We start from the raw sequence: 27,064 nt of genomic DNA on the forward strand, positions 1-27,064 counted from the left end.
ACCCTCAAAAAAAAAAAAACACAAAATTCAAGGTATACATTTTTGGTCGTTTTTATAGATAGAAATATACTATTATTAATACAGACCAGTATTTTACAAATAAACATTTATTAAAACCTACCAGTTTCGCCAGCAAACTGTCTGGCTTTTTCAAGGTATTACGGAGATATGAAAGTAAATGCAAATTAAAAGGAACATAAAAACGTTGTAAACCAAACTAGTATCTATGGTTACACGTTTCGCGTGACAAAGATGGCTTGTTGTTCTTATTCATTATCACGCATGCGTGTTTGTTGTAGACTTGTAATGTGATTACTGGCTAGCTGTAGTTCAGATTGATTGAGAGAGAGGATCAAGTTTTTCCACGAACTGTTGAGAATTATACCCTGATTTCTGTTGAGGTTTCCGACGGTTATTAGTACTATTGTGGCTTCCTTAAATACACGATGCCTGTAGTCGTCATCGAGATATGGCATGGAGCTGTTTTGCCAATCTATCGTGTGGTTAGACGTGCAGAAATGATGTGCTAAGCCGGAAGAAATGCTTCTGTTGTGGTTTACATCACCAACATGTTCTTTTTGTCTAATTTCTAAACTTCGTGAACTTGTGATGGTTTGAAGTATAGTGAAGATATCTTCCAGTATCTGTGGGCTTTCTGTAAATGGATAATTACATATTATCCATTGTAATTATTAATAATAAAAACAACCTAACAGTGTCAAATTATCCATTTACAGAAAGCCCACAGATACTGGAAGATATCTTCACTATACTTCAAACCATCACAAGTCACACAAACTGAGTATTATCCACATGTTGAAACATAGAACCAAAAAGTTTATATCAGAAGAGGAGGATACACAGAATGAACTCTCACTAATAGCCAACACACTATCACAAAATGGATACCCTCAAAACATCATCAAAAAATATCTATACAATGACAACCCCAGACAAGAAGAATCCCACCGTCAGCACGTTTCTACTGCAGTGATACCTTTCATCAAGTCAATTTCTTATCAAATAGCAAGAATACTAAGAGCCAACAACATCAGAGTGGTCTTCAAACCAACCACCAACATCAGACAAGTTTTAGGATCTCCAAAAGATAAAGTTCCGTTCTACAAATATCCAGGAGTATATTACATTCCCTGCTCCTGTGGTTTTGCCTACATTGGACAAACTTCACGAAGTTTAGAAATTAGACAAAAAGAACATGTTGGTGATGTGAACCACAACAGAAGCATTTCTTCCGGCTTAGCACATCATTTCTGCACATCTAACCACATGATAGATTGGCAAAACAGCTCCATGCCATATCTCGATGACGACTACAGGCATCGTGTATTTAAGGAAGCCACAATAGTACTAATAACCGGCGGAAACCTCAACAGAAATCAGGGTATAATTCTCAACAGTTCGTGGAAAAACTTGATCCTCTCTCTCAATCAATCTGAACTACAGCTAGCCAGTAATCACATTACAAGTCTACAACAAACACGCATGCGTGATAATGAATAAGAACAACAAGCCATCTTTGTCAAGCGAAACGTGTAACCATAGATACTAGTTTGGTTTACAACGTTTTTTATGTTCCTTTTAATTTGCATTTACTTTCATATCTCCGTAATACCTTGAAAAAGCCAGACAGTTTGCTGGCGAAACTGGTAGGTTTTAATAAATGTTTATTTGTAAAATACTGGTCTGTATTAATAATAGTATATTTCTAAAAGCACAAAATGTTTTTTTCTTTTTTTCCAATGAAATATCTCTCAAAGAAAAAATCCTTCCATTCTTTCCAAACCTTCCAGAAAAATCATTCCATTCCAGTGCCTGTAACTCATGCAAAAATCATAATATATTCGACCTATCCTCTTAAATGCTTTCACCCTCATCTGGTGGTGTAAAGCATTTAAGCCAGAGATGAATAGGAAATGTTGTTCATCTTCTCCCCCCCCCCCCCAAAAAAATCTACAAAATTCTATGCAAACGAAATCGGTCCTCCTAAAATCAGCATGCTGCATCCAAAGAAAAGAACAAATAATAAATAAAAATAAAATAAATAGATATGGGAAAATCAAGACTACTAGATCATATGTTGGATATCCTTAACAAGGTAAAGAGGCAAACCAACTTACTACAGAGAGATGTTTAAGATCCTGAGGCTATTCACTGAACTAGACGTATTATTAACCAGCACCACTATAAACACACGATTGACAGAAGCTGCCAAAAATCTGGCAAACACCAGCACTATGATCCATCAGCACCTGACTGATGCAACAACCAAGGTCAAACATTAATGGGTCTATTACATGTCTATTACAGCCGGCCTGGTTGGCCGAGTGGTTAGCATATCAGCTCTTCAGCCAAAAGGCTGCGGGTTCGAATCCTGCTGTGGGCATGGATGTTTGTGATTGACTGTGGTAATAGTGGGCGGTGGTGTAGTTGGTGAACTGAATGGTAGAGACAGTTGTATAGTAGGTGTCCTCCCTCGATGAGTCTTTTGGACTCCCTAGAGGTGTCACGTAATAACAACAGAACAAGTCAATCAGGACAATGGTCCATTTATTTAACACGTAGAAACTGTCATTCACTGGCAGCGTCCTATGAAACAGTGAAGATTGTTAATTAGACCAATGTGTGATCCACAATGGCAGTGTGCTCCAAAAGTGATATTAAGGAGTATTTGCATATGTGATTTAATTCCTTCCCCTTCTCTTCTCCATCTGTTGCATTGACACTCTGTACCATTTCAAAATGAAGAAAGTTATGGAGATCTTGTGGATGCTAACTTACTTCATTTTGAAATATCTAGAACCTGAACTTCCCATAACAGCACTGACTCTTTCACAAACTTCTTTTCCTCCTCCTTTAGTTCTGAGAGGAACTGTCTTGAAAGGCAGATATCTGGCATACAGGTGAGGTGACCAATCCAACAAAACTGGTGGTGCGAATCATTACCTTAATACTTGGTGTAGCCAGTTAGTCAAAACACTGTTCTTAGTGCACCTCTCTTTCCACTGAATTTTCTGGATAATAGCAGTGATGCTTTTCAGGAGTTTCAAGTGTCTGCAGTATGTAGTAAAGTTTCCTAACCATACAGTAAAGAAGAGATGAGACAGCCCTATAAACCAAGAGCATGGCTGGATATCCCTGTCCAGCAAAGCCTTTTTCTAATACATACTAAATGTGAATTATTATGTTTCAAACATACATTTTCCTTATCAATGTAAGCATTAGATTACTACCAAGATAGGATTCATATTTTAGGTAGGATGAGATCTAACATCAAGATATAATGCTTTAAGATAATGTGACTGATCTCTGAAGATGTTCCTGTGGCCTGAACATTGATGAAATGAAACAATTATAATCCTAACAGTATGTCATCCGTCACCCTTTGCCGGCCTGGTGTTGGCCAAGTGGATAGCGTATCCACTCTCCAGCCCAAAGGGCTGCAGGTTCAAATCCCAACGTGGGCATGGATGTTTGTGATTGTCTGTGGAAGTACCAGTGGTGGTAGGCAGTAGATGGCATTGGTGAAGTTATGGTCAGTTGTGATGGAATGGTGGAGACGGAGTTGTAGACCTGGTGCCCTCCCTCGATGAGTCCTTGGACTCCCTGGAGGTGTCAAATAATAATAAAAACTCAACATGACATAACCAACACTTATGCATTTAGATTGGTGGTAGATGAATTTCATTGAAACCTCACTCATAATACCAAGCATACAAAAGGTTTACAGCGTTTAAAGGCCAGTCATCACATTTAAAAAAAAAAGAATTTTTTTTTTTTGAACTTATACAATGCATGGTGTAAGTTATCATCAGGGTATGCCAGCATAGTGAGTTTGCAGCATTTTTTTTTATTTTTTAAATAAAGGTCAATGGGTTATGCTGAGAAACCAATGAAAATCAATATTATATTGATTTTCATTGGTTTTTAAAGAATACTTTAGCTCAACTGAATGTACATGTACTTATTTTTTTTTTTTTTTTAATTGCCAGAACACTATCAAGTTTATCAATAAAGAATCATTAAATTCTTTCATCAGACATGGAATTCCATATCCATCAGGTCGCAGAACAATTACATCAAAGTAACCAGTTTTTCTTAAATAACTAACAGTAAAACAATAAAGAGAACTAGTTCACTCAGCATACTTATGCTGTGAAATTAACTTAATTTTCTTTTTATTACTTTAGTTACTGCATAAGGAAATGGAGAACTGGCTTAAGTATTTCATAGAAAAGATTTACCATCACCAAATACATGATAAGTACACTCAGAGGTTTATATGAACAAAATTTAACACCAAATTAATCTGTTACCACTCCAATATTATCAGATTTTATAATTCTGTCATCTAAGAAATCGATCCACTTACATCTTGGTCTTCTTTCTAGGTCTTTTCCTGTCAACCTGGCAAAGAACACTTGTTTTGCTAATCTTTCCTCTCCCATTCTATTTAACTGACCATACAATCTGATATTAGCTTTGCTAACAATGGCAAGTTCTTTCCCAATATTGTCATTTTTAATACAATACTGCCATTAATGACAACTATTCACTTCACTAATCTTTCTCAGAACTCTCATAGTTGGTCTAAAGTCTTTGATGAAGTATTATTTCTAACCAAGCTCTCAGATCCATAAGTTAAAATTGGTTTGAATCCTGTCTTGTATATAGATAATTTAGTGTTTTAACTAATTTCTTTTACCATATTTATTCAAATGTAATTCACCCTTTTTTCCCCAAAATTAAAGCTAAATAATCGTGGTGCAAGATATGTGGGATTTTTGGAAAATAAAGTTTTCAGGAAAAAACTGGAAATGGGTATCAACTACCCATTTCTAACAATAGCAAATAGAATATCCAATTTGCTATCATTACCTCCAGCCTTGAGAGCAGTTTCCTTGTGTGCATCGTCAAAGTCACCTATCCAAATAGCGTCATCTTCTTTCTCATTATTTCTTCCTTCATGAATGACTAATGAGAAGTCAAAGCAAAGCATGAAACACCGTAATGGTAGCCCTGTAGAGATAGAGCAGCTTATTAAGACATGCATATGAATTGGTACGATATTAAAAGATCGCACTACCAAACGACAAAGGCAAGCCGACAGTTGAGTTGAAATGTTAATTCTCATCAACTGAATTCCATATCTGAAACTGCCATAACATTCACTATATATTTCTTAGTTTTAATACATTCACGACAGGGGTGGTGTTTTGCCAGTTTATCATTCTTTACATGCTGCTTTATGGTTGTTTGTGTGCTGCTTCCGTTTTTGTAATGTCTTAATAACATCGAAAATTGGACAATAGTTTTTAGTTAGATACAGCGTTTGTTAGTGCAACATATGGTTTTGAGTCTATACAGTATAGTTTCTGTGAGAGGGGACGTGATTCATTAGTTAGTGCCGTTTTTATTCCAGTTGTCTCTAATTGCACTATTTATTGAGAAATATATTACACAGACTGCAAATGTTTCTGTACTTTATTCAGTGATACAATAAAACTGCTTACTTTTCTTGTGTCTGCAGTATAGTAGTTGTTGGGGAAGGCACGTTTACTGTGGAGAGAGAGTTATTATCACTCTGGCGTGAATGTATTTGAACTTTTTTTCTTGTGCGAGGTATATTCAAAACTTTTTGATTTCTTTTTTTGTAAAGTAAAATCAGGGGTGCAAGTTATACTCAAGGGGAGAGTTATATTCGAGTAAATATGGTATTCCATATAAATTCATTCAGCTAACTTCCTACCATACCAGCTTTTTTTTTTTTCAATTTTTTTTATGTTGAGCCCATACACGAGATTGGTTGATCAACCTATAGTACATTAGTACTGTATATGGGTAGTGAGTTGAGAAAGGAGGAACTTGTTTACATTTGATTTGACAGACTGTATATTATATTCCTTAGGGAACAACAGGGGAAAGACTCCATAATACAGCAGTTGCGTGGATGAAGGAAGAGGAAAAGAACTGGTTCTATTTGTTTCAAGGTGCACTGTGAAAGAGATGTTGAGCAGTAGCTGCACATGTTCCAACAAGCTTAGTACTAAGTGGGGGAAATTGTTGATGTGATTTCAGATGAGCATTTCTCATGGAATTATTTGTAGAATATACATATTGTGGAAACAGAACGTCTGTGCGAAAGTGGGGAAGTGAGTGGGTAAGACATGGGTCATTAATAAGTCTAACTGCTCTCCTCTGTATTGAGTCAAGCATTTTGAGAGAGCTTTTAGGGGCCCTGCTCCATATGCGAGAGCAGTATTCGATAGCTAGGCAGATTTGTGATTTGTATAATGTTAACTGTTGGGAGAGGCCTGATGTCAGGGTAATTCCGAGAAATTTCATCTTCTCTGGGAATTTAGGTATTGTCAAAAAGAATACTGGGAAAAAAAAATTTTTTTTTTAATGAGAAATAGGACAGAAATGGGTTTTATTAGCAATGAAATTGATGAGGTTATCTGAACCCCATTGGAGGATGGTTCAGAGATCAGCATTGAGGGTGGTGGTGGTTGATGTTCTGTAGGTTGAGATGAGTTGTATAGAGTAAGGTTTATCATGCTTTACTAATTTTGTACTTAAATAGTTGAAGTATTTCACTTGTTCCAGAGGTTCGCCATTCAGGGTATAGTTGATGTTTTTAATGTTTCTGCTTATTTGCATTGTGTTTTTATTGCTGATTGTCATTCCAAATTTATCATGACAGTTATTCAACTTAGTCAGTGAACCCTGAAGACGATGTGGATTTATTTACAAGTGTAACATCATCTGTATTAAGTAAAGAGCTAAGGTTAACATTGCCAATTTTGATATCAGATTTAATATCGCTTTCCTTCGTAACGTGATCCATCTTCAATTATAATTGTTTACTCACAGCTTAAACACCGACTGTGTATTGCTCAATATAATGTCTCATTACATACAACTGTAGTGTTTCGAAGAGCTTTCCTCTTGGTACCTTGTCATATGCCTTTTCTAGATCTATGAAACTTAAATACAAATCCTTGTTATATTCCCAAGATTTGACTTTTGTCTTAAAGTGAAAATGTGATCCTAACAATCTCTATTTGGCCTGAATCCAGCTTGTTCTTCACCAAGCTTCCCTTCCACAGTTTTTCTTAGCCGTTTCTGAAGAATAGAATACCAGGAACACTCCATAGGGAAATTTCTCCATAATTCTCATATTCAATATCAATGGGTACCACAAGAGCTGTACTCCAATCATTTGGAATTTGTATGGCTACACTGCATACAGAAAGTATGCAGTGTAGCCACTATAAAACTTTTATACCTACATATTTGAGTATTTCTGTCAAATTTCATCTACTCTAGCTGCCTTTTCCACATTAAGTTTCTGATGGATTTTTCCTACTTCCAGTATAAATATGTATTCCTGACTACAATCCTGTTGGGTACTTTCTACCACTGTGCTAACACTGCTTATTTAATTTAGCAATCTTTCCAAATAGCTACTCAAAACATCTAGAATATCGGTATCTTCAATTTTTATGTTACCATCATCTCTGGTTCCTTTTATAGTACTCTTTCCTCCATTTCTAGACTTTTTCAATAGCCTCCAGAATTTTTTTTTTTTTTATGTTCTTACCAAATCCTTCCCATGACTTGTTTAGCTACTCTCACACAGCGCTTTGCTTTCTTACATTTTTCTGTGTATTCTTTAACAGTACAAGCTGACTTACTTGCCAGAAACTTTCCTAATGCTTTTTTCTTTTCCTTGACTTCCTCTTTAACTTCCTGAGTTCAAGATGGAATTCTGATCTTTCTATCCTTACAACCTTATCGCACGTTTCTCTGTCTGAAAAAATGTTTTCTCCAGAGTTTGCCACAAATCTCCAAGGTTTGGTTCCTGTTTTTAAACTCTTTCATTTTTGCTTGAATGATATTTGTGTATTTGAGACTACAGTTCACACCTGAAAGTTGCTTGACAGATTCATTTCAAAACTTTCGTACACACTTTTCTTTCCAATATGAAATGCAATTTTATCCTGCTCAAAACTAAATAGTGATCATTTCCTATTTCTAATATTCTGTATACTCTCGTGTCTGGAACCAGTGGAAAAACATAGCTACCAACTATAACCACAGTCAATGGGACTTTTCTTATTTCTTGCATTTTCTATCCATGTAAATTTGTGCACATTTTTATGCTGTAACATCGTGTTAGTAATAATCAGTCCATGTCTGCAATTGATCTCTAGCAGACAGTCACCATTACTATTCTTTACTCTTTTCCCCAAATTTTCCTAAAACATTTCTATACATCTGGTATTCATTTCCTACTCTACTTTCCTAACAAGGACCAACTTTTCACTGTATCAACTGTCTTCTCTAATGCCTGGAAAAATTCCTCCATTTCTTCCATAGTAAAACCTTCAGTGGAACCATAGGCACAAGTAAGTCTCATTGTTCATTTCTCCATTCTGACATTTGCCCACATCATGATACTGGATATTGCCTGCCATTCAAGAAGATTATCCTTGTATTTAGTGTTGAATACTCTAGCTACTCCTTTTCCCTGATTGTTATTGTCTGAATATAAAGCATTTATTTGTTTCTTAGAATGATGTCACCTGTTTTTGGCTTCTTTGTTTCAATCATGCTTATTATGTCAGTCTCGTACTTATGTAATTCTTCTGCTAGTTCCATTTATTTTCATTGATGCTTCTTACATTAATGGTGCCCATCTTGAACTCTGATGTTGAGTTGGGATGTGTTCCAGAATTTGTTCCAGTAGCTGACTTTGTGCTGCTCACTGGCTCCGTGATGAAAACAATGAGGGCCTTGTTTAATTGGGCAAAGCCCCAACTGGCATGAAATTCTGTGGTGCTGTACCATCATTTTACACTATGGTTTAAGCCAATAAGAATAAAATTTGGTCGACTATATCCAGGGCCAGATTTAGACTTGCTGAGGCCCTAAGCTATACAAAACCCAGAGGCCCCTACTGTTTTAAATTACATCAGCTGGTCTCAGAAAAATTTAAAATATGCCTTTTTAATATATGAAAATATATAGTCTTTTAATTTTTATTAAAAAAATAATAAAATATGCGTTTACAAAATCACAGAAATTAAAGGGTTTTAAAAACGACAAATAAAGTTCAAAAAAAAAAAAAAAAAAAAATCTCAATCACTTTTACAATGCGCCAAAATTATTTTAATGTTATATTTTGTATATTTAAAATTATTTAAACATTATCATAGTGATATGTCTGACTTCATTTGAGTGATTTTTCTAGGAATTTTTATCAATTTTTATATTTTTTTGTTTTTTTATTTGAGGCCCGGGCAGATTGCGAGGCCCTAAGCTGTAGCTTTTTTAGCTTATAAGTAAATCCGGCATCGACTATATCCCAAACTACAGCTCCATCCTTATTCATTCAGTATCCAGGTAGATAGACCCAATAGAGTACACCATGAGGCGAGGATTGGACATTGGGTCAGTAGCCCAATCATTTCTCTGCATTCCTTAAAAGGCTATGTGGAAGCTTCCTCCCAGTTATACAGCTTTGACTGTTAAACACCCCAAAAATGATTTTCTTCTTTATCAATACTCATTTTTTTCATTTCAGAAAAATTTATTAATATATGTGGACTTCATATATTAAATATGTGGTTTTAATTTGATTTTTAAAGCTCAATCTATTACTTTTCATTTGAGATAACAAAAGCATTTTGGTATCTAATTTTTAACTTTAAAAATTACCTGGCCAGGACGTGGCTCTGGAACTTTAGCATTTGGAACAGATAACCAGTTAGAATTAATGTCTTCTTGGCCTTTGAAAGGGCCATCAAATGTTTTAATGATATCTTCAAGGCGGTATGCACACACTGCTGATCCACTGATACTATTTCTGTAAAAGAATTTATTCATACTATTATTAATCTGATACCATTATTAACATTTAAAAGTGCATAAGTAGAAATGTGAAGACACTCTAAAAGGAATATTCAGTTGAATAAAATGAAGGTGATGTAACATACCAAATCTTGCTACCCTATCAGACAAGATATTTTTTAATTGAGCCAGATTAATTTCTATCACAAGACGTCAGCTACATTAATGGAGTAGCTTTTTCAAATCTGGTGCAGAAATTTTAATGCGACACATATCTTAACATGGTGGAAAACTTGGGTCAAATATTTCAGGTCAAATTAATCAGAAGTGAAATTGAACAAAATCATATATTCAACAATGATATAATTCACTAGTAATTTCTATCCAAAAAAACAAATGCAATTACTGAGCACAATCACTTATCATACCTTGTTAAATATTATATATGGGACTTTTACATGTTAACCACCTTACCGGCCATTATGGATAAAATATGCATCCTCATACGCTTCATATCCATCATATATTTCAATGTAATATCAATGGTATTACAATTTTAATATGCACTTCACATCAATGATAACCTTGACGTCTATAGAGGTCTTGGCCGGTAGCGTGATTAACTCATTTTTTAAAGAACAAAAATATTAATAACTTCCTATTTTTTAAAAAATTGTTAGTAATAGTATTTATTACGGTTCCAGCCACATGCTGAAAAACTTATATGAAAAATTATACAAAGATCTAGTCAACACAGGATCTCAATGATTAATTACAGAGTTTGTAATAAAAAAACAAAAACAAAAAAACTTCGGACTTATTGGAAATTAGTGCTAAATTAGTTCCTTTCACTGAGGAAAATGTTTTGCCATTGCAGCATGAACAGGACAGCCAAAGTGCTTCAAGTGATGGAAGTGATTTAATTGCAGTCTCACACAAGGAAATGAGGCTACTGTCAGAAAGTAACAGCAAATAAAATTTAACTAATAACCATATGTGCGAGTGATTTGGGGTCTTTTTGAATTTGTTTTATTAGTGACACAGTTTTCTTTAAGAAAGACACACGGGGTGCTTAAGGGTCAAAGCTGTATAACTGAGAGGAGACCTCCACATAGCCTTTCAAGGAATGCGGAGAACTGACCAGGGCTTCTGACCTAATGTCCAATCCTCACCTTCTCGTGGTGCACCCTGTTAGATATCTACTTGGATACTGAATGAACGAGAATGGACTCAATTTGGGATTCAGCTGAACAAATTGTATTCTTATTGGCTTAAACCAAAATAAAAAAATGATGGTACAAAATGAGAGGATTCCATCCTGGCTGGGAGGTCACCCACTTAAACAAGGCGAACAGTGAAAAATCAGCTACTAGAACAAATCATAAAACACACCCCAACTCAACATTACTGGAGTTAAAGATCGGTACTATCAACATAAGAAGCCTGAATGGCAAAGAAATGGAGCTAGCTGAGGAATTAGATAAGTACCAGATCGACATAATAGGGGTGACCGAAACAAAAAAAGACAAGAACTGGTGAGATCTTTCTGAGCAATATATACAAAATGTTTATATTCAGGAAATGACAATCAAGGAAAAGGAGTAGCCATAGTATTCAATACTAAATATGTGGCTAATCTTCTTGAATGGCAGGCAGTCTCAAGTAGTGATGTGGAAAGATATCAGAATGGGAAACTGGACAATGAGACTTATTTGTGCCTATGGTCCCACAGAAGATTCTACTAAGGTAGAAATGGAGGAATTTTTTTGAGGCTTTAGAGAGAGCAACTGACACAATGAAAAAAGGAAAAATTGGTCCTTGTTGGAGATTTAAATAGCAGAGATGATTTTCTCTCAGGAAATGATTGTCAGACATACAAAAATATTTTGAGAAAATTTTGAGAAAAGAGCAAAGTTAATAATAATGGCAAATACCTGATGGATTTCTGCTCAGGACACCGACTGGTTATTACTAACACCATGTTCCAACATAAAAATGTGCACAAATTCACATGGAGAGAAGAGGCAAGGAATAATAAGAAAAGTCTGATTGACTACATTATTGTTGATAGTGATGTTTTCTCCCTGGTGCAGGACACCAAAGTGTACAAAGGATTTGAAATTGGAAGTAATCACTATTTAGTCTTGAGCAGGATAAAATGGAATTTCATTTTGAAAAGCAGAACATTTAAGAACGTTTTAAAGAGAATAAAAGTTGAGCAGCTCTCAGATGTGAACTGTCGACTAAAATACACAAAGATTATTGAAGAAAAAATGAAAGTGTTTGAGAACAGGGACCAAAAGCAAGCCTTGAAGAAAACATTGATTGATTCAGCCAGAGAGGCATGTGGTGCGGTTGTCTGCAATGATAGAAAAATCTCAACTCCATCGTGGACACAGGAAGTTAAACAGGCAGTGAACGAAAAGAAGAAAGCATATAAAAAGTTCCTGGCAAATAAGTCAGCTTGTGCTCTTAGTGAGAATACAGAGAGAAATGTAAGAAAGCTAAACACTGTGTGAAACTAGCTAAATAAAAGTCATGGAAAGACTTGGGCAAGAACATAGAAAATAAATGTCAAGAGGGTGGCAAGATTTTCTGGAGTTTGTTAAGAAGTTCAGAAATGGAGGAAAGAGTGTTGTAAAAGGAATTAGAGATGATAAAGGCGAGAAAAACTGGAGAAAAAAATACCTGTTGGATATCCTTGAAGTACGGAGTAGTTACTTGGAAATTGCTAATGAAACAAGCAGTGATAGCACTATGGTAAAAAAAAAATTGGAGAAAAAAATACCTGTTGGATATCCTTGAAGTACGGAGTAGTTACTTGGAAATTGCTAATGAAACAAGCAGTGATAGCACTATGGTATTAAAAAAAAAAAAAAAACAGGCATACATATCCATACTTGAAGTAGAAAAAGCCATCAAAGGCTTAAAATGTGAAAAGGCAGCAGGAATAGATATTAGACCAGAAATGCTGAAGTATTCAGGTATAAAAGTTTTACAGTGGCTGCACTGCATAGTACGAAAGCCTGGACAGAGAGGCGAATTCCCGATGATTGGAGTAGAGCTCTCATAGTACCCTTATATAAAAAGGGAAATAAAACTGAATGTGAGAATTACAGAGGTATTTCCCTACTGAATGTTCCTGGTAAGATCTATGCAAGTATACTTGAGAAACGGTTGAGAAGGATCATAGAAGAAAAGCTTGGTGAAGAACAAGCTATATTCAGGCCAAATAGAGGCAGTCAGGATCAGATCTTCACTTTACGACAAAGAGTTGAGAAATCATGAGAATATAACAAATATCTGTATTTAAGTTTTGTAGATCTGGAAAGGCATATCACAAGATGCCAAGAGAGCAGCTATTCAATACGCTATATGGTGTATTGAATAGCTATATCAATACGCTGCAGTTATATGGTGTCAATGGGGCATTATATCTAGCAATACTTAGTTTTTATTTGAGTTGTAAGTCAGCAGTTAGAATTGAAGTACAGGAAGATGGTTTAATGTTAAATCTGGTATCAGACAAGGATGTACATTATCCCCTCTGTTATTCATTATCTATATGGATCACATTATGAAGGAAAGTGGTATTAAACCTGATATCAAAATTGGAGATGTTAATGTCAGCTCTTTGCTTTATGCTGACGATGTTATACTTCTAAATAAATCCGTTACAAGTTTGCAAGATTTCCTGATTAAATTGAATAACTGTTGTAATAGATATGGTATAAAGGTCAGCAATAACAATACAAAGATAATGAAAATAGGGAGAAGCACTGAAAATTTCAACTGCATTGTGAATGGAGAACCTGTGAAACAAGTAAAACATTTCCACTACTTAGGCACGATTTTTAGCGAAGATAGTGAATTAAATATGGAAATAGACAAGAGAATCAACAAAGCTGGTATGGTAGGATGTCAATGGAATAAATTCATATGGAATAAGAGAGAAATTAGTTGGAACACTAAATTAGCTGTATACAAGACAGCGTTCAAACTAGTTTTAACTTATGGATCTAAGAGCTGGGTCAGAAGCAAAACACTTCTGACCCAGCTCTCAGATACATAAGTTAAAACTAGTTTGAACACTGTCTTGTATACAGCGAATTTAGTGTTCCAACTAATTTGTCTCTTATTCCAACTATTTTCAGAAGTAAAACACTTGACCAAAGACTAGAGACTGCAGATATGAGAGTCCTGAGAAAGATTAAGAGCATGAACAGATGCATGAATGGCAATATCATATTAAAAACGAGGATATTAGGAAAGAACTCGACATTGTCAGCATCCAGGAATGCGTCAGCAGAGCTAATCTCAGGTGATATAGTCACTTAAACAGAATGGGCGAGGAAAGATTAGCAAAACGAGTGTTCTCTGTCAGGTTGGCAGGAAAACGACCCAGAGGATGACCAAAATATAGGTGGTTTGATAGTAAACAGTGACTTATATGATAGGAATATAAGATCTGATAATGTTGGAGTCTTGACAAGTAACAGACTGATTTGGGGGGGGAATTATAGATAGGAAGTTAGTAATGATGTAAATTTTTCATGTAGTACTATCATATCCTGTACATGGCAGGAATTTGATGATGATGATTATTACATGACACCTCCAGTTAGTCCGAAGACTCATTGACGGAGGGCACCTACTCTACAATTCGCTGTCTCGACCAACCACAATGAACCGCAACTAGACCAATGCCATCTACTGCCAACCATTAGTATTTTCACAGACAATCACAAACATCCATGCCCATGGCGAGATTTGAACCTGCAGCCTTTGGCTGGAGAGCAGATATGCTAACCACTAGGCCATTTGGTTGGTACTTTAAATAAGTATCTAAAATAAAATATATTTTATTTCATTAAAATTAAATAGTTTTATTCAATGATTTTCATATATTTTGTTTGAAAATAACTTATTGTTCATATTGGGTTTTCACATCTGGAACCACTCTTCTATTTTTTCATATGCACTGTATTCTTTTTTACATGGTTTTCATTTACACGGTCTTTTCTGGAACCAATCTTCCATGTAAATGGAGAACTGGGTGCGTATATATTCACCTTTTCTATCTTTCTATTTGCACAAACCCAACCCATGTGAAATATATACTGCTTGTATCCTGATGTGGTACAATAGTAACTTCTAGAGATAAGTTAGACCTCATGGCATCAGTTTGCTTTTCCTCCAAGGCAGATGCTCTATTCCATGATATTTTGCCATAACAGCATTGGAAAAATACTCAGTAGCTTTGATACCAATAAGTCTTCTTTTCCCTGATAGTAGTCCTGCAGTGTGTGCTCCAGAATGAATGCTCATCTAGTATCGATCCTAAAGCTTGGAAGCAATGTTTTATCCAGCCCCCTTCCCCCCCAAAAGGGAGATAAAAGTAAGCCAAACTATTACCCTATTGCTCTGATCTCAATACTATGAAATATAATGGAAAGGGTCATAAACCTCCAACTGATTCTACTTGGATACCAACCAATTATGGCGATTATCAGCATGGATTTTGGCATTCTCCTTCCACAGCAGATCTAGCCAACTTCACCTACCTTTGGGTGCAGGCCAATGAAAAGTTTTCAGAAACTCAAGTGGTCACTCAATATTTCCAGAGCACTTGATCAAGCCAGGCATCATGGCCTCCTTACCAGTCTACCATCTTATGGTATTCCTCCTTATCTTGATCATCTTCTCTGGTCATGGTGAATAGTTTCCTTTAATCAGATTTTTCAGTCAGTGCTGTTGTGTACTCCAGGGCTCTGTGCTTGCACCTACAACCCTTCCTCCTGTACATTAATGCTTTCTCTCTCTCTCTCTTTTTAGCAACCAATCCTGTTCATAGCTTTGCTGAGGACAGTACTCACTCCTCTTTATTTTCAAAACCTTGTAGTGGTGCTCATGTAATTCACATTTAAAGGACACTTCTTTAACCCTTGTCTTAAATACTGATCTTCTTGCCATTCTCAAGTAGGCTGAGGATAACCTGGTAAATTTTAATGTAACTGTCATTTCTAGGAATTAAGTCCATGCCTCACTGTCTCTCACTTTTGACCATATTCTGCTCATCAACCAGGGTGAGTTTTCTATCATGTTAACTCTCATTTAACTTTCCTGGCATGAGCACATCAGATCCATAACCTTCTTTGTTCTCTAAATGATTGGTTTTCATTTTTCTTTCCAAAAAGTGCTTCACTCCTGCTCAACTCTTGACACTTTATGAAGCACAAGTCCACCTAACCTTAAAATAACATTTGGGATGGTGCCCCTATTACTCCCATTAAAATGCTTGATTGTATACAGAACAATTCAGCAGTTTGCTTAATTGATGACCCCCCCCCTCCCATACACACACACACTCCTTTCAGTCACTTTTCCCATAACTGTGTTGCTGTATTGTCTTTTCCCCATAGATATTTCATTGGGCACTGCTATCATCCTTCTTTTCTTCTCTAATCATGTATGAACATGAATGGTTGCTGGTCAACACATATTTCATCTCCCTACATTCATTCTCTACACCTCTGCTTTCTGAAACAGTTTTCTCTGTGCTGTTTTCCACAATGCTTGCAATCCTTGGGTCTTCAAGAAATATAAAGAAATTCCTTTCTTCCCTCTAACTTTTTTTCACACTTTGACACTTGCCATAGGTCTTTGGACCTTTGTGTTTGTGTGAGAGAGAGACTGATATTTACACCTTATGTTGTCTCTATAGATTCATATCTAAGCTGTGTGTTAGAGAAGATACTTTAGCAACTAAAATACTTTCAAGTATCTTTACACCCTATTTGCAAGTTATTTTTCTTCCAAGATGAAAGTTAGTGTTCATTTGCTAAAGAACACCAAGATCTGAACAAGTCTGAACTCGCCATGTTATCTCTGCCAGAGTTCAATGAAACAAACTGAATTCCTCCACAAATCAAGATTAAATATAATAGTCTCACTTTTCAAGTTTTGGTAAGTGATTCGATTAAACATATACCATTGCTAATTTTTTATAATCATTTTATTACCTGTTGAAATCTGACATGTCAGATCTAGCTTGATGCCTTATTATGCAAGTCACAATGCATTCTTTTTTGTTTATATACCTATGCATGACAGTGATCTTTTATACTAATTCAAAATTTATGCAGCAAATTTATGTATAATTTATGCCATTTAATATGGTAAGTCCAGTTCAGGATTGTGAGAGCATCATTTTAGGAACCATTATAAATGTAAAAAAGCTGCCTTAGAACTTGGCAGTAGCAATGACTTCCCTTATCTCTCACCGAGTATTGCTGCTGCATAAAATATCACACTCATTTTTAGAATGACTTCACACCAGTGCACAAGGTGTATTCTATGTCTCACCCCAGAGAGAGAGCACTTGCTAGGACCATATTTCCATCCCCTCCCATTAGTTGTAGGGTTTTTTTTTTTTTTACATACAGGTATCCCTTGCTTAATGCGGGATTTGATTAATGCGGCGAAATTAATTGTGGAAATCCCTTGATATACACAGCAAGAGTTTTGATTAATGCGGCTTTAGTCCTGCAGAGCTCACAGCTGATCTGACAGATACGTGCAAAATGTTAAATATAAATATTCTTACACAATTCAGTGTGTAGATTGGAGGTCATGTGTAGCTGTACTTTCATATGTTACGAGCGATATTCAGCACTGTTTTTTGTTGTCAGTTTGGTTTAACACATGTTATGTAAAGGTTTGTGATATTTGACAGTAAATTGTATCTGAGAGATACCGCGACCTCTGATGTCAGTATAGTATGGTTTAGTTGTTTTGTTTTTTTATTCTTTGTTCAATAATTTCTAGATTGTAACTGAAAATAAATAAACCATCATGTATTATCGAAATAGAGAGCCATAGGCTTATTTATCATACGTGTCCTCTAGGAGATGTGCTTCACATTTATGGAAAATACTAAGGAAAGTGATCCGGAGCTTACTCCACCTTTACGAGTTGCCCATAAGGTTGCTTATGCTTGCATCCGCCGAAACTTTTAGTTTCTATATATTCAGCATGAAACTCTTGTAGTTTCTGTATTCGGTTATGAAATAATGTTGGATTCAGTATTAACTTAATTTGTATACCATCATGTATTATAAATACAGTGTTTTTTCTTTATGTTTCATTGCTTGTTTGCCAAGGTCTGGAGAGTCATTTTGCTTGTTATCGTAGAATTCATGCAGATAAGAAAAAAACTAAAACTGTTCAAACGATTCTTGAAAACTTCTTTTGATAAAAAAAATTCATGTAAATAATGTAGGTACAAGTATTTATTAAACATTTACTTCACATTCATGTTTTATCTTTCCTAAAAGAGTACCATATAAAGCGAAATATTAATACAGTAATTGATCATCGGCGAATTGCAATTTTTACCATTGATTATTAGATTTGATTAACGCGATTTTGATATACGTGGTGACACCGAGTGATTAATTAACCCCGTTCCAAAAAAAAAAAAAAAAAAAAGGAACAATAGTCTTCCTTTTCTAGACACTGATTACATGCTGGCTTGATGAATCTCTGGCTTTCTCTGTTTACAGAAAACCGACCCATACAGGTAGATACATTCACCAACAATCGCCCCCCCCCCCCACACACAAAACAATATGGGATTATAAAAACCCTATATAACAGGGGTAAATTAATCTGTTCAGACAACAATGCCCTAACTACTGAACTTAACCATATCCTTAACACCTTCTTAGCCAATGGTTACAACCCCCAAAAAATCCAGCAAATATTAAGACCAGTTAAACTCTCTGGCATGCAATGAGGAATGTTAAGTAGAAAAGAGATAATGCTGCTTGGGCACACCGACTAAGAGCTATTTAATAGTGTGTGTGCATGCGTGAGAATGTATTCTGAAGGGCTAAAAGCTGAATAATGTATGTGTCAAATGGATGAATAAAAGGATTAAGCATGAAATCTAGAAAGCACTGTGGAGGCAACAAATGAGTAATGGCAATCAGTTGCATGATGAGTAGGAAGATAACTCAGCTGATAAGGGCAGCAAAAGTGCAATATGAGCAGAAATTAACAAATTAAGCCAAGGAAAAATCCTCAAGAGCTTTTGATATGTAGCTGGTAGAAGAAATAATTATGGTAAAATTATGTTCAATGGATAAAAATGGTAGCTGCAATTTTCACCTATGAAAACTTAAGCTGCATAGGCGAAGGGTATGTTTAAAGATATATAAATAAATCCCAGATCTGTATGGAACATTGCTCACACATTTCGACCCAATTCCTCTCCAGCTCTGCTTAGGAAGAATTGGGTGCAGTTGTTGATCTACATCCACTTCCCGTCCACCTCTAAACTTAATGAACTTCTTATCCTCTTTCATTCTCTGTTCAGGTGAACAGTCTTCCTCACTGTATATTCTCCAAATAAAATGATATCTTGATAGAAGTTGTTAGTTTTGTATGAGCACTGAGAATATTCATGCTCTTAAACTATTCAAAGCTGCTTATTCTTTAGTGCACACACATCAGCTTTAAAAGATAATTTTAAATTAGTTTATAGATCATTAGCTATGGGAAGAGTCTATAACCTACAGATTTACAAGAATAAGGTTCCATATACATACAAATTTCTGAGAGGTAAAGTTATATTTGTTGTAAGGAAGTCACGATATCACCACTGAAAATACAATAGCACCAATTAAACCTACTTGCTTAATCCAGACTTCTTTCTCAATTTATTTCAATAGTAAGTGAATTGAAATTTAAAGTAATTAATATCGTACTGATATAATTTTCCTCAAAATATTTTTTGTATATTAGATATGCTAATAAAAAATTGGAGACAACTCCACTACTCCCCCCCCCCCCCCCCCCAGTCTATTAATTTGTTGAATAGTAGAACATTTTACCAATACAAAATAAAAACAAACTTACGTTGGAGTAGTGAAAACAGCATAGATGATGCTTGCCTGAATTCCACCAAAAGTTCCATTAACAATGTTGCTTGTGGATTCTGACAAAAAAATAGATAAAAAAGAATTAATAAATAAAGAAATGAAATTTAATTAAAGAATAAAGAAATAAATACCACTTTTTTTAGTAAATTGATATTTTTTTAAAAAATTAAAAACAATCTCACTGTATCAACCCCCAACCCCTTTCTTTCCTGTTGAAAATAAATCCAAGCAGAAGTTCATGATTGAAAGCCAAACTCATATGCACATCACAATGAATTCAAGGTTCTGCTTAACTAGTGTTTGGCTAGTCAGTTTGGATTGTGGTGCATTAACTACTGTAACAATTTCTCATCTTGCACTCAGAGCCAAGAACAAGGTGGAAAGTATATATCAAACAGAATATTTTTTAGAAAAGGTAAACATCAATATAACCAGAGCTTAACAAATAATGCAAACACAGATAATAACAATAATTATAATAATTAATAATTATTATTTGATGCCTCCAGGGAGTCCAAGGACTCATCGAGGGAGGGCACCTGCTCTACAACTCAGTCTGCACCATTCAATCACCAAAGTTTGGATTGTGGTGCATTAACTACTGTAACAATTTCTCATCTTGCACTCAGAGCCAAGAACAAGGTGGAAAGTATATATCAAACAGAATATCTTTTAGAAAAGGTAAACATCAATATAACCAGAGCTTAACAAATAATGCAAACACAGATAATAACAATAATTATAATAATTAATAATTATTATTTGACGCCTCCGGGGAGTCCAAGGACTCATCGAGGGAGGGCACCTGCTCTACAACTCAGTCTGCACCATTCAATCACCAACTGACCGCAAGTACGCCACTGCCATTTACTGCCTACCACCACTGGCATTTCCAAAGACAATCTCAAACATTCATGCCTACGGTGGGATTTGAACCCGCAGCATTTGGGCTGGAGAGCGGATACGCTAACCACTCGGCCAACCAGGAGGGCATAAGAACGTTTTTTTTTTTTAAAGAATGTTTTTATAACATGATTTAGTAAGGTGTATTATTCAAATCCAAAGCAAACCTGATATATGAACAATTCTTCTTAGTTCTCTGATAATGAATTAGTGTGTACTCCAGACTACTAGAAGAGATATTTCTCCTGTAGTAAGAGGAGAAATTCAGTGAAATAATGCTATTGTAGATGGCTTAACAATGCTCTCCCCAAAAGTATGCGCAAATGTCAGCAATGTTGGATATACCATTGAAAAGGAATGAGGTGTATCTGCCTTTTATCATTTTTCAAATTTAAACTGGATATAAAAATTATTTTGGTTATACAACTCTGAACAGCAATGGAGTTAACAAAGTGATGGGCATTTGCAAAAAAAAATCAGCGCCAAACATCACAACAACAACGAACAAGGCAGCTCGTCTGGCTGGTGCAAAGAGCATGTGAACTGGGCAATTGATCAGTGGAAAGGGTACTCTGGAGCAATGAATCAAGGTTCCCCCCTGTTTCCAGTCTGATGGCAGGATGTAAGTGTCGAGACAGCCTGGTGAATGCTTGTTACCACAGTGTGTCGTACCCATAGTAAAGTTTGGTAGCGGAGGGGTAATGGTGTGGGGCCATGATCATTGTCCGTGGTTCCATAAAGGAAGCACAGTACCTTGATATTCTGGATAATCAGGTGCTGTCTACACTGTGGAGTTTTTATGGAACAGACCTGTGTTACTATCAAGACAATGTCACAAAGATGCAGCTTTTATGGAATGGTATGAAGAGATGTGTGTTAAATGACTTCCCTGGCCTGCACAGAGTCCTGACCTCAACCCCATCGAACACTCGTGGGACGAATTGGAGAGGTGATTGATATCCAGAGCAGCACATCCCCAATCTGTCGCTGAACTCAGTGTTGCTTTGATAGAGAAATGTAGACAAATTCCACCTGATATATGCTGCACGTTGATGGAACCTCCTGTAAAGTTTGCAGGAGGCGATCAAAGCCAAAAGGTGGACATACTCGATATTAGGGTTCACTTGCTGGTATCAATTGTAAATTGCTGAAGTGTCTGGACAAATATTGGAAGATGGTGTGTGCATTCGAGATGACCTTAATATGAAGGTTGAAACACTGGGAAATTAAAGTAATTATACCTAACATGTAGTCTCCATAATTTTACTGAAATGAATGCTGATCACAGTGCAACACTGAAAGAAAAATACCATTCACACCATATAATTGTGGAGTTTCAAAAACTTTTCTCATGGCACAAAGTCCTATTTGTCATAAACTGAAAATCTGATTCTGACAATTTCTACGTAGCCTAAAACCAGCCTGATGTTCAAGTTTTACAATTTTTCTTAGCCTATTTTCAATTATGCTTATATAAATCTTATCAGGAACATTTAGTAGGAAAATTCCTATGTAATTCTCATATTTTATTTTAACACAGATGAGTACTATGAGAGCCCTACTCCAATTATGTGGAATATTATTATTTGACACCTCCAGGGAGTCCAAGGACTCATCAAGGGAGGGCACCTCTACAACTCCATCTCCACCATTCAATCATCAACTGACGGCAACTACACCAATGTCATCTACCGCTGACCACCACTGGTATTTCCACAGACAATCACAAACATCCATACCCACAGCAGGATTCAAACCAGAAGCCTTTTCGCTGGAGAACAGATACACTATCCACTCGGCCAACCAGGACGGTCTTCTGAATAATGAAGTGTAGCCACTATAAACTTTTATACTTCTATATTTGATATTCAGAAATGTTCAATGATCAAATGCTGTCTTCCCAATTTCCATTTTTTCATGACTTTTTCCTCAGTTTGATTTTTTCATACAAAAAGCAGCTTAATTTACATTCCCTTACCCTTGATAATATACAATACCTGACAGGATCAGATCTCTTCTCAGATTGACATATACTTAGTCTTTTCTGGCACAAATATCAGTTGTTTCTCCAGAATCTAAAAACTTGGCATCCTTTCTGCTCAATGACTGACTGTCTGCTGCTCTGACTTCATCTCCTTTCCTAGAGATATCAAATTTCAGCCTTTTACCTCTTATACAGGTATTTCCATAAGCAGTCTTTTTAATTGGCATCAAGTTTTCAAATGAGTCTGTTAAAATGCAGGTAGCCTAGATTCTATAGAACAGTCATCTCCAAGTGTTCAATAACTACAATCTCCAGCCCTTAAAATATATACATACATGGTACACACACACACACACACACACACACACACAGCTGGCCTGGTTGGCCGAGTGGTTAATGTATCTGCTCTCCAGCCAAGAGGCTGCAGGTTCAAATCCCACATAGGTATGGGTGTTTGTGATCGTCTTCCGCTTTCATACATTCATTCACCCGAGTATAGATACACTCTCCCAATATGGACTGGGTCATCATGGGAGCAGCAGACCCAAAACCTCTGCCAATGGGAGAGGCCATCTCCCTGCAGTGGGTTAGTCCTATTATGGACAATAAAGTCCATAATAGGACTCTTATGCTATTCTTGTATGTCGTGTGATTTACTTACTAAAAAGACGATTTCAGTTATTGGTTTTAACACTAGACAGTATGTGAATACCTGACAAGGCTGAAATGTTTCATATATCTCTCTTACTCAAGCTTAGTTCATACTGCATAGATAATGTACACCATCTTAGCAACTGCCTACTTGCTTGATATAGTCTGAAATGGATATTTGTTTTATTTAATTTCTGTTGAAGTGGGAATCTTTGAATGGCAATTGTGTATTTAATAACCTTACAAACTGTAGTTTTCCACATTTCCACATTGTTGCTGTTGTTAGATTTCAGGGGGGCAGGAATATTTTGATGAAAAGTATGCAAATTTTTTAATTATTCAGTAGGAAAGAAGAATGTTACTTACGAATTTCATTGAAATAAAATGGAAATTCTCCACCCACAGAACAATTAAGTCTAGCTTTCAGAAATGATGTCCATCTGTTCCGGAATTTGTGAGGCCCTCCTTTGTCTTTTGTACAGACTCGAGCAACCCTTGAGTAAACAGTCTAGAAAACAATGCAAGTTGATAATTATTACACAAACTTGACAGCTAACTCATAAGTTCACGTCTGATATAAATTACATTAATAGTACTCTGAAATCATACACCTCTCTCAGGCTATCACTCATTTTTAAGTATGGGATAAATTACTTTTGTCAACTTTGATATTTTAATATTATGAATATTTCCAAATATACAAATGAGAGATGAATTATTCTGCTTTTCAAAAATGTTCTGGGCTGGAAGTTCTGATCAACACCTTGAACGGAAACGATATTAAAGCAACTGATATTATTATTATTATTATTATTATTAGACACCTCCAGGAAGTCCAAAGACTCATCAAGGGAGAGCACCTGCTTAACCACTCAATCCACCAGCTGACCGCAACTACACCAATGCCAACCACCACCACTAGTTTTTCCACAGACAATCACAATCATCCATGCCCACAGCGGGATTTGAACCCGCAGCCTTTTAGCTGTAGAGTGGATACGATAATCACTAGGCCAGGCAGGCCGGCTAATCCGCTTTTCAAAAATGTTCTAGACTGGAAAATTCTGACAAACACCTAGAACAAAAATGATATTAAAGCAACTACAAGAAGGAACATACGAAGATATAAGAACATAAGTTACCTTCATACGCACACAGACAAAGAAATTAGCGCACCAAGAAGGAAGTATAGGATTCAACTGAAATTTTATTGGTGTAATGATACAGATAAGTGATGTACATGATGGCAAAACAGAGCTGAAGGACAATTACAAAGGAATCTGTGGTATGCAATCTGGTCCTCATCAATAGCCCGTTGCACCGCCTCGTGTGCCGTTACATGCTGCAACACGGTCTGGTATGGTGGCAAACAGATGCCCGATGTTGCCTGTGGCAGACTGGCCCACACATGTTGGAGGCTGTGCTCCAAATCCCAGATATTGCGGCATGGTGGGAGCTGGCATTTCAGCTGCTCCCAAACATGCTTGATAGGGGACAAGTCCGGGGAGCGGGCAGGACATGGAAGTGTCTGTACACGATGTAGGCAGGTCTGGGCAACCTGAGTCGTGTGCGGACGGGCATTATTCTGCTGGTATAGCACTCCTGGTATCCTGACCAGGAATGGGAGAACGTGGGGTCATAGGATGTTGTCCACATACTGCTTCCCCGTCAATGCACCACGTACCACTACGAGGAGCAATTGGCTATTGTAAGCTATGGCTCCCCAGACCATAATGCCTGCAGTGCGGGAGGTGTGGCACTCAATAGCGAGGTCGGGATTGTGTCCTTGACCAGGGGTCCTCCATACCCGGCCACGACGATCATCTGTCCCCAAGACGAAGCGGCACTCATCGCTGAAGATAACACGTCACCAGTCGCTCTCGCCTGGCACCATTGCAAACGGAGTCGGCGATGTTGCGGTGTTAATGGGAGCACATGTAAGGGGTGCCGGGATCATAGATTCGCCTCCGTGATGCATTGGGAAATGGTTCATGGGCACACAGGAGCCCCTACATCTGCCTGTATAGTGGACCTGGTCACCGTGGGATCTCTCCTTGCTTGCCGCACGATCCGTCGATCCTCTCTAGCGTTGGTCCTCCTGATCCGACCGGTGCCGCTCTGCTGGGTGGCAGTGCCTGAACGTGTCCACAGCTCTCAACACTGTCAGACGGTGTGGTCAGAATGGTTCATGTGCAAAACTATACAGCGTGCTGACCACCCTCCGGTTTTCAGGCCAGTGATCATGCCTCTGTCAAAGTCCATAAGTTGCTTAAATCAATGTCTCTGGCATCTACCTGGCATTATTGTCACTCTGTACTCCTGTTTGTATCGGCCGGTGCTTTTCGCTTTAATCGGCTATCGACTACACGCCGGCTTTATAAGGCTGCCGGTTCGTGCTTGCAGTGCCACCGCAGGGTGTGTGAGCATGCACAATTGCACCAAACTTGGATCAATTGCATACCAACCCGCACTCTAGCTATTTGCTTAGTTTCGCCATTGTACCATGTTTTCTTCCAAGTGCACTAATTTCTTTGTCCGTGTGTGTAGCTCTGCTATCAGTGTGTTCTTTCTTGTAGTTATATCACTTGCTTTAATATAATTTTTGTTCTAGGTGTTTTTATCAGAACTTTCTAGCCTCCCTAGTATTCATTATATCAGTTGTTAACATTCCAAATATGAACACCAACAAAAATTTATGATCTGTAGAAAAGTTCTGATTTTTCTAGTTCCAGAGTATTACGATAAGCAACATTATCAGCAAGTCGTTATGAAGAAATATATCTTATTAAGTAAAATAAGATGGATTGGTCAAGTTTACAGAGACCAATCATCCACGGTATAAAAAGATGTTTGATCATAACTTGGAAAGATTCTGAACAAGATTGCTGCCATTAAAATTAACACATATGGTGGAAATTAAAGATGTTAAGCATTATATTTGATATGGAATTGCTTGTATCATACACCTCCTCCTTCACATTGTATTAATGATAAACACCTATGCCTGAGAGGTGCAAAAGATCATACTCCAGGTTTAAAGAGGAGACATACATGAAGAAAAAACCTGCAGGAAAAAATTAATATAAAAAAAAACGAAGGTCAATGCTGTGTATTCGGACTGGCAAGAGAACTTTTCTCAAGATTGTGCGTTCAAGAATTCGAAGAAAAGTAAGAAGCTAGATGATTCTATGGGTAGTAATGCAGTAGAATCATTCAAATGCAAACAAACTGGAAATTGGGTTGGACAAAATTTACAGACAAGGGTTTTGGGCAAAATAACAGAAAGCATGACTGATTTGGACATGATACAAATTCCTGCTTTTAGCACTTATGAAATCAGTTCTCAAAGTCAAATGCAACATGCATGGCCTTAGTGCACTTGGCTTAGGTGTGGGATGCAAATTGAAATGGAGAAACCGAAAAATTTCCTACTGGAAGACCAAATTTCTACCAAAAAAATCAGGCACAAAAGTCATTCACATTCATCTCACTTTTATGCCAGACAACAGGTGGATGAGAGTGAGTGTGGTCTGAATTGTGTACAGGACAAATATACACAATGCTCCTACTTCATCTACTGGATCAGAACAACTGGAAAAGGAAAGCTGTTGGGGTTTATGAAGGTTTAAATATCCAATGAAGATCACTTCACCGTTAGAACTGGAATGAAGAGTGTCACCATTTAAAGAAAGGAAAACAAACTGTTTGG

The 27,064-nt window shown here is 36.7% G+C and overlaps 1 protein-coding gene across 6 annotated transcripts in view; it reads right to left on the minus strand.

Annotated features, from left to right (window-relative positions):
• LOC150099827 (semaphorin-1A-like) overlaps positions 1-27,064 on the minus strand; it is a 405,107-nt gene that overhangs the window by 116,965 nt on the left and 261,078 nt on the right. For all 6 annotated transcript variants that reach the window (XM_090404329.1, XM_090404333.1, XM_090404331.1 and 3 more), the window contains exons 10-12: positions 23,722-23,863; positions 19,795-19,873; positions 9,742-9,889 (exon numbers count right to left, since the gene is read on the minus strand). In XM_090404329.1, the coding sequence (XP_090260455.1) occupies positions 9,742-9,889; positions 19,795-19,873; positions 23,722-23,863 (369 nt within the window). The remainder of the gene's footprint in view (positions 1-9,741; positions 9,890-19,794; positions 19,874-23,721; positions 23,864-27,064) is intronic.

This window comes from Typopeltis vanoorti, chromosome 14, assembly GCF_054136105.1.
Source record: "Typopeltis vanoorti isolate ZY-2024b chromosome 14, IOZ_Tvanoo_1.0, whole genome shotgun sequence".
Taxonomy (NCBI): domain Eukaryota; kingdom Metazoa; phylum Arthropoda; class Arachnida; order Uropygi; family Thelyphonidae; genus Typopeltis; species Typopeltis vanoorti.